The sequence below is a fragment of the Gymnodraco acuticeps genome, unplaced genomic scaffold, assembly GCF_902827175.1.
Source record: "Gymnodraco acuticeps unplaced genomic scaffold, fGymAcu1.1, whole genome shotgun sequence".
Classification (NCBI taxonomy): domain Eukaryota; kingdom Metazoa; phylum Chordata; class Actinopteri; order Perciformes; family Bathydraconidae; genus Gymnodraco; species Gymnodraco acuticeps.
Genome location: NW_022991533.1, coordinates 114,915 through 127,500, shown reverse-complemented (window position 1 = coordinate 127,500; position 12,586 = coordinate 114,915). Strand labels below are relative to the sequence as shown.

At 42.0% G+C, this 12,586-nt stretch overlaps 1 protein-coding gene across 2 annotated transcripts in view; it reads left to right on the top strand.

Moving 5' to 3' along the window:
- The window catches only part of LOC117533414 (plexin-A1-like), a 191,590-nt gene that overhangs the window by 139,890 nt on the left and 39,114 nt on the right, over positions 1-12,586 (top strand). For both annotated transcript variants that reach the window (XM_034197132.1, XM_034197131.1), the window contains exons 11-12: positions 6,508-6,604; positions 8,829-9,019. In XM_034197132.1, the coding sequence (XP_034053023.1) occupies positions 6,508-6,604; positions 8,829-9,019 (288 nt within the window). The remainder of the gene's footprint in view (positions 1-6,507; positions 6,605-8,828; positions 9,020-12,586) is intronic.

Here is a 12,586-nt window from a genome sequence, read left to right as displayed (position 1 = left end):
TTCGTTCTCCACCATCAGCCCCCTCCGTCTCTCCCAGTTATTACCTGTCTCCATCTTTACCTCCTCCACCACCTCCTTCCTCTTCATCTCCGTCCCGTCATTGGCTCGCTGCCTCTCCTCCCCTCTGACAGGTGAAGAGCCCTACTCCCACGCTCCTGTCCTGGATAAATAAGAATTAATTGCTGCTCAGCTATCAGCATATGCCAGCTTCTCCACCCATCCTCCACCTGACTTTCGTCATTTATTTCTCATCTGTGTCTCCCTCCTTGTATCCATGCAATCTGTAACCTTTACTCTAAATCTTCCCTCTCTTAAAACAGTGCTCCACCCTTCAAAGTGTGTGTGATGGATTGATGAGAGGGGCAAGCTTCAAAAGTGATTGTTAAACAAGAGTCTCTTTTGCTATTAACCTGATGAGAAATAAGAAGCTGTTTGAAGCAGAGGAAAGACCTTTGTTGGCCCATTAGCCTGAGTCTGTTAGCATGATAACCTGCTGTAAATGTCTAGTGTGCTACCACAGAGTTGATTCATATCCTCAATGATTTATGATATATAATATTCCATAAGAGCCCTAACAATTGGTGTTGTAGTAATTGGATGAAAGAATTATGTTTTATTGGTTTATGTATTGCCCGTAACAAATTGATGTGTAAAGACTGAAACATTGACTCATCTGCAGTAACAGTAGCTTTATGAAAATCAAATTCAGTTTAGCAAAGACTTAAATAAAGGTGCTAGAAGTCAGTGTAAATAGTACTGGAATCCCTTTTTCATTTATGACTTCAACTTGACAGAAACGTAATAAAGGATATTAATCGGGGAGTAATACAAATAATTGTGATGGAAAGATCTTTCGACAATAGTCCGGCACACAAGATGTGATGTTTAATACATTTCAGTAGTGGCAAAATATCTTTGTTTGTAATACTGGCTTCTGTCGCATAAGCAGCAAGAGCCACTGTTGCTCCAGTAGTGACGGCAGATACAAAAACCTCCACACCAAAGGACCCAAGCCTGGGGAAAAGTGTGTACATTTTTTTAATCTAATTTTTCGTTAGTAGCTCAATCAGTGACAATCCTTTTATTAAACCACTTGTTTAAAAGTGCTTCTTAGAGCAGGCCACTGAGATTGTTGCAGATTTGCAGTTATGTGTAAGTTAATAGATGTAGGTCCTCTGGGGCTTGCAACAAAAAGCAGTTGTGTGACAGAACGGTTTAATTTGTGAGGGGAAAACGGCCACCAGAAGAATGGCATGAGTTGACAGATGGGAAAAAGGGCGAGGATATTAAAAAATATTGACGTTTCTGCAAACGACCAAAAATCAAGCTATTGTCCAGGGAGAAGTCTAGTAAGCTTACGCTAGCTTAATGCGTAGGCTGGAAAAACAGGAAACACTGGCGATGGCAGCATTATTTTTTTCCTCAAGCCAGCAGTTTCCCCACTCTCTCTTCTTTCCATCAATGAAGAAAGTATGTGTGCGAGCGGATATGCATGCACGCACGCATGTGTTTGTGTGTGTGTGAGATAAGCTGGGTAACTGGGTCCGGCCATATCCTCCAATCCTGTTAGCAATAGCGATTAGCACTGGCTAACAGGCCCCTATTATGAGCAGCGGCTGATTCCACGCCGCCTGACCCCACACATACAGTAAATACGCACATACACACTCACTAAGCTATAGGAAGGATTACCACTTGATCCTTGATTAGGAAGCCATATCTGCCTGGAAGTTGTGTGTGTATGTGTTAAAGGGAACTGTTGTGTATCTATACATTTACACACACTGTTTGCTGTAGATTGGCTAAACACATTTAATATGGACCATCATTCACTCTGTGTCCACTTTTGCACCATTCCAATGTGACTTTTGTGACATAAAACAATTTTAAATCTGGAATTCTCTAGATCGATATTTGTGTTTTGTCAGGTGACTATTTCCGACAACTGGCATTGTAACCTTGAGAAAGCTTTATGGAGAAAGGAACGAGGAAGAGGGTAACTTATCCTGTCCCAGGTATGGGCTTGCCCTGGGCTGCTCTCGTATTTTTAGCTGTCCAGCTTGCACACTCTTTCAAAATGACTAATTATCAGGCCATGACCCTCACAGAAGGTACTCGATGTTACTTCATACATGCGTTCCTTCACCCCTCCCTCTCCATCCATCTATCCCGACCTCCTTTTCTTCAGCTTTCAGAGACAAAGGTCTGGCCAGCTGGCATCTGTAGTTTTAACTCTCAATTTTTTGTTTAACTTAACATATATGTCTCTTTCTCTCTTTTTTTAATAATTGTTTGAAACCAAATAAGAATGCTTATCACTAGCAAACCTTACTTTTGTCTTTCCTCTTCAATCTCTTTAATGCCTTGCACGTTCCCTTGGAGTCAAAGGCTGTAGACAAAGAGCGTTACCATCATTGGATACAATTTCAAATATTGGGATTAAATGGCTGAATATAAAACATAGTGATTTGTGTGGCTCTATTCATGTTTTCTCCTTCCTTTACACATGCAAATTGTGACCTTTTAGGGAGTAACCTGCTTAATGTTTGCATTTTCATATTGGAATCTGCTGTGCAGTTAATAAACCATGTAAGCCGGGGCATGTGTGTATTCCCTGAACTGCGTATTGTGCAACAATGCTGGTTCAGTATGAAAGTTTAATAAGCCTTTGGTGCAAGAAGAGGAGCTTTGGATCATAACCTAGCCTTTCCTTTGGCTCAGTCCTCACCCTGTACTGCCCATTAAACACACATGCACGCCTCTCCCTAACTAAATATTCATGTTGTTGTTGAGTGAAGGAGGTACATACCCAAGCAGATCCCAGATCCCCCTCTCCACCTACACCCCCTTTGAGGATGGATGTGCAAACAAAGAAACATACCTGTAACATGGATTTTTTTTTTAAAGACAGAGGGCAGGCAGTGTTGTTTTAGCTGCACCTCCAAACCTCCAGCGGGCGTGTGGTGCAGAACGTGTCAGGGTGTAAAGCAGGGGTTAAGAGGTCCTCACACATCCATCATCTATTTCTCTATCAGTGGAATTGGCCCCTCTCATGTAATCCAGAGGGGGATCAAGCCAATGTTATGATTGGTTGGTCATCACAGAAGCTGGGATAGAAGTGGAAGAAAGCTTGACCCCGTGTCTTTTACTGTAGCCTGTGTTAGGTCCTGAGAGGATATAACAGAGCACCAAGGAAAGTTAAAATTGCTGAAAAAGAGTGATGGATACAATAGAAAAGCACATATTTGGCTGTGTATTAGATACAGAAAATCCACATGATAGATATCTTTTTAAATGATGAATAGACTTTCCCTCTGTTTCTGGGATCTGAAAATGTGGAGTTTGAGTCAAGATGATTGGAAGTCAGCTTCTTGAAAAAACAACCAACCTATTCAATGCTGTACCTGCACACACTTAAAAAAACTAATGTTTTGCCAAATAGCCAAACCTTACCAAAACCATTCCACCTGAAGAACGTTCACCTCTGGTTTCAGCTGAGACTGTCCAACATTGTATGAGCTGGCATAGCTTGGATTCTGTCGTTCTGGCCAACTCAAACAATTAACTGCCTTTTCACTTAACGAGCAGTCACTGGATTCAATGTTCATGCAAAATATATCATAATGGACCTTCATTTCTGCTGCTACTGCTGCTGTTTTGGCTTTTGACTACTTCAACTTTAAGCCACTGTGCATTTTCTGTGTATGAATTTGATCTAATAGCAAAGCAAGCGTAGTTTCTACTTTCAAACACCTTCATTGGCTTAAACAATAGTCAAATATAAATCTTCCCGTAGCTTGATAACGCCCATCTTTGTATTGCTGTCTCTCTGTTTCTTGCCTACCTTACCATCTTTATTCCCCTTGCCTCTCTGGCCTTTCAGTCTCTGTTCAATCCTATCCGTCTCATCTGTTTTTTTCTAATCTCACTCTCCCTCTTTATCACTTTCTTGCTTCTTTTCATTTTCTCTCTCTACTTACACATGTTCTCAGTGCAGTGGATCCTCTTCCCTCCCTCTTCCTTTCCTTCTCCCTCATTGTCTCGCGTGCATATACAGTACACACTTAGACACGCTCACATGTTCTCTCCATCTCCACCCGGTGAGGAAATGCTCTTGTTCCCAGGCAGACTGGGTGGTCTCATGGAGAAGAAGGACAGATTGAAGAAGTTCAAATGCTCGGACTTCAGTGGAGAGAAATAATAGCTGACATCAAAAACACGTGTTGTTGTGTGAGCGTCTTCCCGCGCTTTCATGTGTTTTTATTCATCATATTTTATTTCCTGTTTAGACTCTGCAATCCATCTTTGATCTATTCGCTGGCATCCGTCTCTTGGAAACTGTCCTGTGTGCAGAATGCATATTTATAGTGTGATGTTGTGCACATGTGCTGTTTTTCTGGACATGTTTGGAATATGTGATAAAGGAATCTGCTCCATATTTCCTTGTTTGACTGTGGGCGTTCCGGGGATGGAGGTAGGGGAGAGAAAGTCCGACTGAGATTGATGGGGGAGGAGGTTTGCAAACAGGTAGAGGGAAGGAATAATGAGAGAGAGAGAGAGAGAGAGAGAGAGAGAGAGAGAGAGAGAGAGAGAAAGAGAAAGAGAAAGAGAAAGAGGAAAAGGAAAAGGAAAAGGAGGGGTTGGAAAGGAGTATCGCACGAGAGGGTGAGGCAGAGGAATGTGTGAAAAGACCAAGGCAGACATGTCAGGGAACAAATTGAAAATGCCAATTTCACTTTAGCCCCCACCAGCTCAGGCACTTACAGGCCAGCCCCGGCCTCTTATTCCATGTGTAAATGAACGGTGTCCACAGAATAACACACAATCACCTCTCTCTATCCATCTTGCCCTCGCTATTTCTCCTTCACCCTCGCTGCAGTGCTATCCTCTCTCCACCTCTTGTTCCTACTCACTTCCTTTTTCCTTCTTTTCACCCTCCTTTTTTAAATGTCAGCTCACACTCCAATTGTCCCCTGCTCACTCCACCTCTGTCTTTCTAACCCATCACCCATTCCAAACATCTTCTTTACTATATATAATATTTACAGTAACTTTCTTTGTGAGTTATATTTGTTTGATATTCTGCAGGCCAGCTCTCAGGTGAAGTTACTCAGGGGTAAAAAAAAATCTCTTCAAAAGTGCATGGCTACTAAATAAATCAGAGCACAGAATTGTGACTGAAAAAAACGAAAGAAAGTAATTTCCCCAAAAAAATAAACCCTAAAAGCAGATAACTAGTTTTGAGATACATGGAGACATATTCCTTCATTTTGATATTAGCATCTCTGCCTTGAGGTCCCGCTGAATGTAAATCATCCGAAAGTAAAGAATGAATTCATCCGCCATTCACACATTGTAACATTGCTGTGTCCTCTCATTTCCTTATCTTCTCTAAGCACATGTATCGGTCCTCAAATACATTCCAATTCTATTATTACAGATAGTCAGGATACATCTCACATTGGAGTGGCTGATATCACATAGTGGCAAAGTTGTAGCTAGATTCAATCTGTGAGAGCCCCAAAGCCTCAGGATAGGGTTTACACATGGGATTGTATCACTTCATCAGAGAATAGTCCTGCTATCTCTCAGCCCGAGGCCATCAGAGATAGTGACCATAACACTGGTAGTGAGAGGGACTGTGCACCCTTTGACTGACAGAGACATTAGGTCAACATGGATCAACTGAAGACTAACCAGCTCACACTCTCTCGCTATCTAGCGTCTGTTTAATGTTGTATGAAAGAAGGGTAATGAATGGATTAGTTAATTTGCAGAATGTGTCTCAGATTTGAGGGTGTTCAGTTCCTGATGAATAAGTATTTTTACATGATTGTGTGTTTACCTCAGTGTCTGGCTGCTATGTGTACGTGAGGTGGGGATAGGATGTAACTTCTAAAGCGGCATTTTATTTGCACGTGATAATCGTCGTTGATAAATGATGAGTTGGAAGCGTGGTGGGGCTCTCTCAGGAGCTCTTTCTCTGCTATTACTGCTGTTTACACACCGCCATCCCCTCGCCGCTTTTGAAGCTTGTTGTCTCATTTAAAGCAATTCCATAAAACTCATTTACGCCATTGACGAGTCAATTACATTTCAACTCTTATTAGTTCAGGATGCAAAAATGAAATTAGATGAGAATATTATTGTTGGAGATATATTAAGGCTTTTCATTCATCACTGGGATGGAATGAGTCATGCAGTGATGGGGACTCCAATCTCTTAATCAACTCTGCGCTCCGCCAGGCAGCGGAGGATGTGCTGCGTGTTAAAATCACTATAAAGCCTGTCTCTCATCATTCATTTTTATGGCCATTCAGCTGTGTGAGCACTGCAGTGTATGACACTACTGCAGCCACTAGCTGAACTGAGCCTGCTCTCAATGTTTGAGTTCTCTCTCTTTTATTGAATATTTAATTAAAAGGCCTACAATGTCTTACACTGATGCTATTCATGTATGGAAATTATTTTGTAAGGTAATAAGTGAGTGTTCTTTTTCTATTTCAGTATGCCTATGAGGGCAATGACATCAGCGACCTGCCGGTGAATTTGTCTGTGGTCTGGAACGGAAACTTTGTCATCGACAACCCGTTCAACATCCAAGGTGAGTTAATGTGCTGTTGTGAATTATTGATCATTTGTTTTATCTCTTAACCTTTAACATGAGACACTGTAGGTAATCCATCACATTTTTTTCAAACCATGGATGACGCAGCATCTTAAAGAAAAAATAACTCAAAACTTGCAGGAACTTATACATACAATAGCTTTGTGACTTTGAAAAATCAGCTCCGACTGCATAGTAAATCATTTATATTGGGCTAAAACTCCTTGGCCAGCACAACCGTTTCAATTGATATTCTTGGTCTGTAAAGGGTTCTAACTCTGTTATTTACTCTGTATTTGTGATTAATTGTGTACGGACGTACTGGAATAGTTCTCCATTAAACTGTTTGCACGTTGTTCATGTGTTGTATCAACGTTAAACTTTGCAACTGGAGGAACCTACTTGAATGCTGGCACAACAGTTTAAAGAGAGGACACGTACTGTACACAAAGTCATTTGTGTTCACTAATACATATATTGACTCATCATTATGTCCGAGCCTCTGGTTTTACCCCACGAGACTCTTTTGTCATTGCTAATACAGTAGGTAGCAGATAAGTAGTGGTAGCATCTCACAGCTGTAGCTAGCTGACTGATAAACCAGTGTGACAATGAGCAATTTAGACACATTTTGTCTGCAACAGAGCATTTGAATCTGTTGAACAATGTTTACAATTTACAGTTTTTGCATTGCATTTGGCAATGTTAAGATGGCATACTAGAACTTCTCCCTGCAATGCACACTGTTACACATTGAATTGTATTATACTGTAATTTATCTTGCAAGGCATTTTTTTTATTACACCCCTATTGTGATGGTTTCAGAAGTACACACTTAAGCTGACAGGTATTATTATATATTATATATTTCAGGTCACCCTTGAAAAAGAGATCTTTTGATCTCAAGGGGCTTTCACCTGGTTAAATAAAGGCAACAAACAAATAAACAGTGTGTGCAGTTCTGTTTGTACAATATATCCACTATTTAAGCAGCATTATAGTTTGTACACCACTGTATAACCACACCTCGCTCTCGTTGGAGAAGACAATGAGATCATGTCTGTTGGATATAATTACGGATAGGACCGTCTTTATGATGCTGTCGCCATAATTATTGTGGCCTGTACAGCACAGCAGGGGTCTGTAACATTATTCTCCAGCTGTAAGGTAACATAATCTGCAGCTACCACTGCGTTCGATACTTCATGTTGATGACAAAGAGTTTGTACAGAGGGAACTGCATTTTCTCGGCCTGTTTGTTCATCTTTGATGGTCAAAGACGCAGCTAGGATTTGTGTGTATTATTTCAGTTTAGAAGATGTTACATCTCTAAAGCCTGTGAAGCTGTGCTCATTGCCATTTTGTCAGTAATGTAAGATAACACCACAGAGTCACTTTGTTCCACTTACTGATGTCACTCCCTGTAGTCTAAATGCAGGCTGTTGAAGTCTAAAATGTCACATATTTCTCTGGCTGCTGACTCTGGTAATATGTATGTGTTTGTAACCTATACCAAACATGTGTGTATGAACATAGGGACCCCACTGTTATCCCCTGTAATGGGGTGTTTATATTCATAGAGCCAACATAGGATGCTTTGACAGTCAGTGGCACTCCCAGAGACAAAGTGTTTCTAAATAGCATCTGTTAGATGCAGCAGTATTGACATCGCACAATATCAGCGGCACGCATCAGTGTCTCTGCATTGTGTAAATCTCAAGTGTAAATCTCCTAAAGTGAAACTGGAGGCGACCCACAGCCCCCCTCCATCTATCTCTCTTCACCACCAGCCCCTTCCCCATTTCTCAATCACGATAATCATCTGGTGAGCAATACTGACTTAAAATACTGATATGTTAATGTAATTAGAGAGGAGTCGTTTAACAGACAGTAATTGGTACAGGGTTGCTTTAAAGCTGCTCCATGACCAATGGGATTTGGGGATGGAATAGCAGAGAGAGAAAAAAAAAAGATTTGCTGCACCAATCCTGAGGCCTTTGGGAAATAGTATCTTGACTTGGTGACATTGGAGAAGTTTCAGATTTTTTTTGCAAAAGTTGAAAAACTTGCAATGGACCTATTTGGTTGATCTTTAAACCTTTCCACAACTCAGGCTGTTAGAATGTGCACTTAGTTAGAATGGTGAAGTTACTTTATTCTCTCATTGGCTTCGTCCCCCCCCTTCATTTTTTTGTCCCTTTCTTCTTCTTTTCCTCACCAGCCCACCTATATAAGTGCTACGCCCTGAGGGACAGCTGCGGGATGTGTCTGAAGGCGAACCCCAGGTTTGAGTGCGGCTGGTGCGTACAGGAGAAGAAGTGCTCCATGAGGCAGGAGTGTACTCCTCTAGAGAGCACTTGGATGCACGCCACCACAGGAAACAGCCGCTGTGCGCACCCCAAGATCATCAAGGTAAGCCATGATCGTAGCAACACATGCGGCTCAGCACATAACTCCATATATCAGCTCAGTATGCTCCTGAAGCCCAGCAAGGTAACACATTCCTGACTGCACATGAGTCCCTGCAAGTACACACATGCTAATATTAAATTGGATTAAAAGTATTAAGTGCAGTTGATTTATTACAAAAACATGGAGCTTTCCAGGGCAATATTGCTTTTTTCATCCAGAGTTTACATATAGGGTTAAAAAAAATATAGCAGAAATTGATTTTATATGTACATTTTTCAGCTAGATACATAAATAAAAGTAGAACCTCTTTATTGCCAGAAGAATTTAGCTGACGCCATCTCAAGACATTAACACCCCAAGGTCTGTGGGACCAGGGTTCTGCCCACTCTTAAATCAACATTACATTTAGCTGCTAAATCCAAGCTATAGAAAAACCCTTCTCTTACCTACTGTATGTTAAAGTTAAAGCAGACACTTCAGCTGTTATTTGGTGTGCGTTGCTCAGCAACTCGACCTCGTAAACAACAAATAAGTCAAGGATTTTTCAGGGCAGGAGTAAAAAGGGAGGGGGTTCAAGTGACAGAATGCCCTTTGTGACAAGGTTATATTAACTACTTGTTGGACAAACTGTGGAACTAAAAACGTGCCTTTTGACACGAATCTAAGCTTTGCAAAAATCAGCTCATTAGTAATTAAAAGTTTGGCCTCAGCGAGTGAAGGTAGAGGGGAGGTGGTCGGAAGGATAGACAACTTAGAAGCCATCACCATGACGGCAACCACAACACAGATGGGTCGGCCAGGAGGAGGCAGTTCACACACACCAAGACTGAACACACAGACATGATTAGAGATGATGGCTGCACACACACACATACACACACAAACACACCTGAGTAGGCAGAGAGGGTGTTTGTCTGTTGTGTGTGTGTTTGCAGGAGGGCGACAAAGAAACCGAGTGTGGAAGTGTGCTGCTAATTGTGTGCCACCATGGGCGCAGAATGTGTGCGTGCACGCATGCATCTGACAGGCTGGGCAAGCTAAGGCTTCTAAACACCGTGGCGTACCCATCTGTTGCCACCGGGTAACCGTGGAGGTGGTCCTCGTCTGACTGTGACCTGGGTCACTGTCACTACAGCTCTCCACTGGGACAGACACACACATGCGCACACACAAAGAGCCGTGCACCGCTGTGTGAGACGTGTCTAAACGTTCAAGCCTTTCACTCGTTCTCATTGGTCTTTCCTTTCCTCTCATTGGTTTTCCTCCAGCTTTCAACGCATCTTTTGCCCTTTTCTGCTAATTTAATTTGATCTCACATCAGACGAAGTCATCTGAGTCAAAACGAGGGACATTCCTCTCTATTTAAATAAGTGTGAAATATATGTATGGTTTAAAATGCATGCCCATTTCACCGATGCAGACTTGTATGGCTGGAGCCCTCAGAACATTTCCTGTATGACACGGGTTCCTCTCTCTGAATGCGTAATGGAGATATTGGATAATTGGGGCACTGGCACATAGATAAATCCGTTCGCTAATGCTCTCTCTCTCTTCTTGCTCGCTTCAGTTATCTCTTTGAAACAAGCGTACAGAGGCCATTGGGTTTTGTGTGCGTGTATGTATGAGAGAGATGGGGGGTGGATGAAGAGGTGAGGTGGGAATGGGTGTGTGTGTGTGGGTGTGTGTGTGTGCGCAAGCATGTGCTCCTGCATGCATATTGAGGGGTAAATCCTGGCCTCAGGGCAAGATGTTGGTGGCAGTCAAAGAAGCAGGCATATAGAGCTTCAAAAACCGCAGGAGGAGAAACATACTGCAGGTTTGAGATCATCAAAGAGACAAAGAAGAAGGGTGAGATATAACTGGTGGAGGCGTTATCTCCACCCCACACTGCCAGCCTTACTCTCCTCTCCACCTTTGACATTTACAATGTGACATTTAATGCTAAAAGAACATCTGCAGGCGACAAAGAAAAGCTCTTTCTTTTCTTCTGCCATTTCATCAGCAAAGAGCATCACATCCACCACACAAATTGAATATTACTCTACTTTTTACAATCCCGCTTTTCCTGTTTATTTTCTGCTATATTCAGGCGCTTTGTTATATTTTACCGCACGCTAGCTTCTGTGTGGCCATAAGCTAGCGTATTAGCCGCACATTTCATTTGGACTGGAGAATGTGTGTTTGATCGGGAAGGAAACTCCACTGGAGAGGGAGTGTGACCGCGCACACAACATGCACATTAAACACACAGCTATCCAGAGCTCTCAGAGCAGCAAGCGTTGAACCCATTTGGTGTCATTTCCAAGTGTGCTAATGCCCATTTGACGTTGTTCAATAGTGTGCAGTTGGGTACCGTTCCAGCAAGGTCTCTGGCACCTAAGCACTGTTCTCCAAACACGGCAATTTATGTTTTAGGCTCAGAATGATTGGGTTTAGACCAATAATTTAGCTGTTGGGCTGTTAATGCGCTATTTTTATTGTGCTGCATTTTTCTCCTCTGCACTGACATTGTGCTCTAAGATTAATTAGTTCTCCTTTCACAACAAGCAGACACACAGTTTGTGTGAGAAAGCACGCACAAGCACACGTGTTCAGGCTCCCAAAGGCAAACACACGCACACAATCTGAGAAGCCTATTTTCAGATGTAAAACGTTTAACATCAGAGATTAAAAAAAAAAAGCTACAGCATACAATGCATGGCTTGTGTGGTATCCTCAAAATCAGAGCCACACACACACACAACTACAAACACACATACACGCACGCATGCACGCACGGTGCTGTCTTGCAGTGTAGTGCAGCGGTGTCCTAGTACTGGCCTTGGATGCTGCGTGGCCCTCCATCATCCATCATCTCCTGTCTGCCTTCTCCTAGGGGAAAGGAAGAGCATTACATCTAGCCCTTAGAAACCAATTAAAACAACACAGGCCATGCCAGTGTGTGTGTCTGTGTGTTGGGGGGTGATGTGTGCATTTTTTGTGTTTAAGTATGTGGGACACTTCAGAGCTCCGTGCTTTCTTGCTTCATTGTGATCTTTTCGTCGTCATGCATTTTTACAGCTTGTGTACTTGTGAATGGCCAATGATTTCTCCTGCACGCATTGTTAGACTCCAATATTGGCCCTTACCAGACTTTTTTATCCCTCTCTACCTCTCTATGTTCTTGTCCATGTCTTTTTTTTCTTGTCCCCTTCTTTTCTTTCAACCATTTGTATTTCCTTTCCTTTATCAGCCACTCGATCATTTTGTATTTCCTTTCCTTCCCTTTCAATGTTTCATGTATCCTATGTTTCTATCATCTCCCTCTTTTCCTTCCTTCTTCCGTCAGCCTGCATTGAGACACATGTTTTTTCTTTACAGACCTTTATTGACAGGGCCTCTGTGATTAGCATTTTGTGTTTTAGGGCTAAACAATAAGTGTAATTGCTACAGCATTGAGAGAAATAATAATACAAGCCAATGCTGAGGAAATCTTTTCACTTATTATTGATGTGTTATTATAAAAGTAATATTACAGCTATATGTGTGCCATTATGTTATAATCTGAGCTATTGTTTTTAATGATCA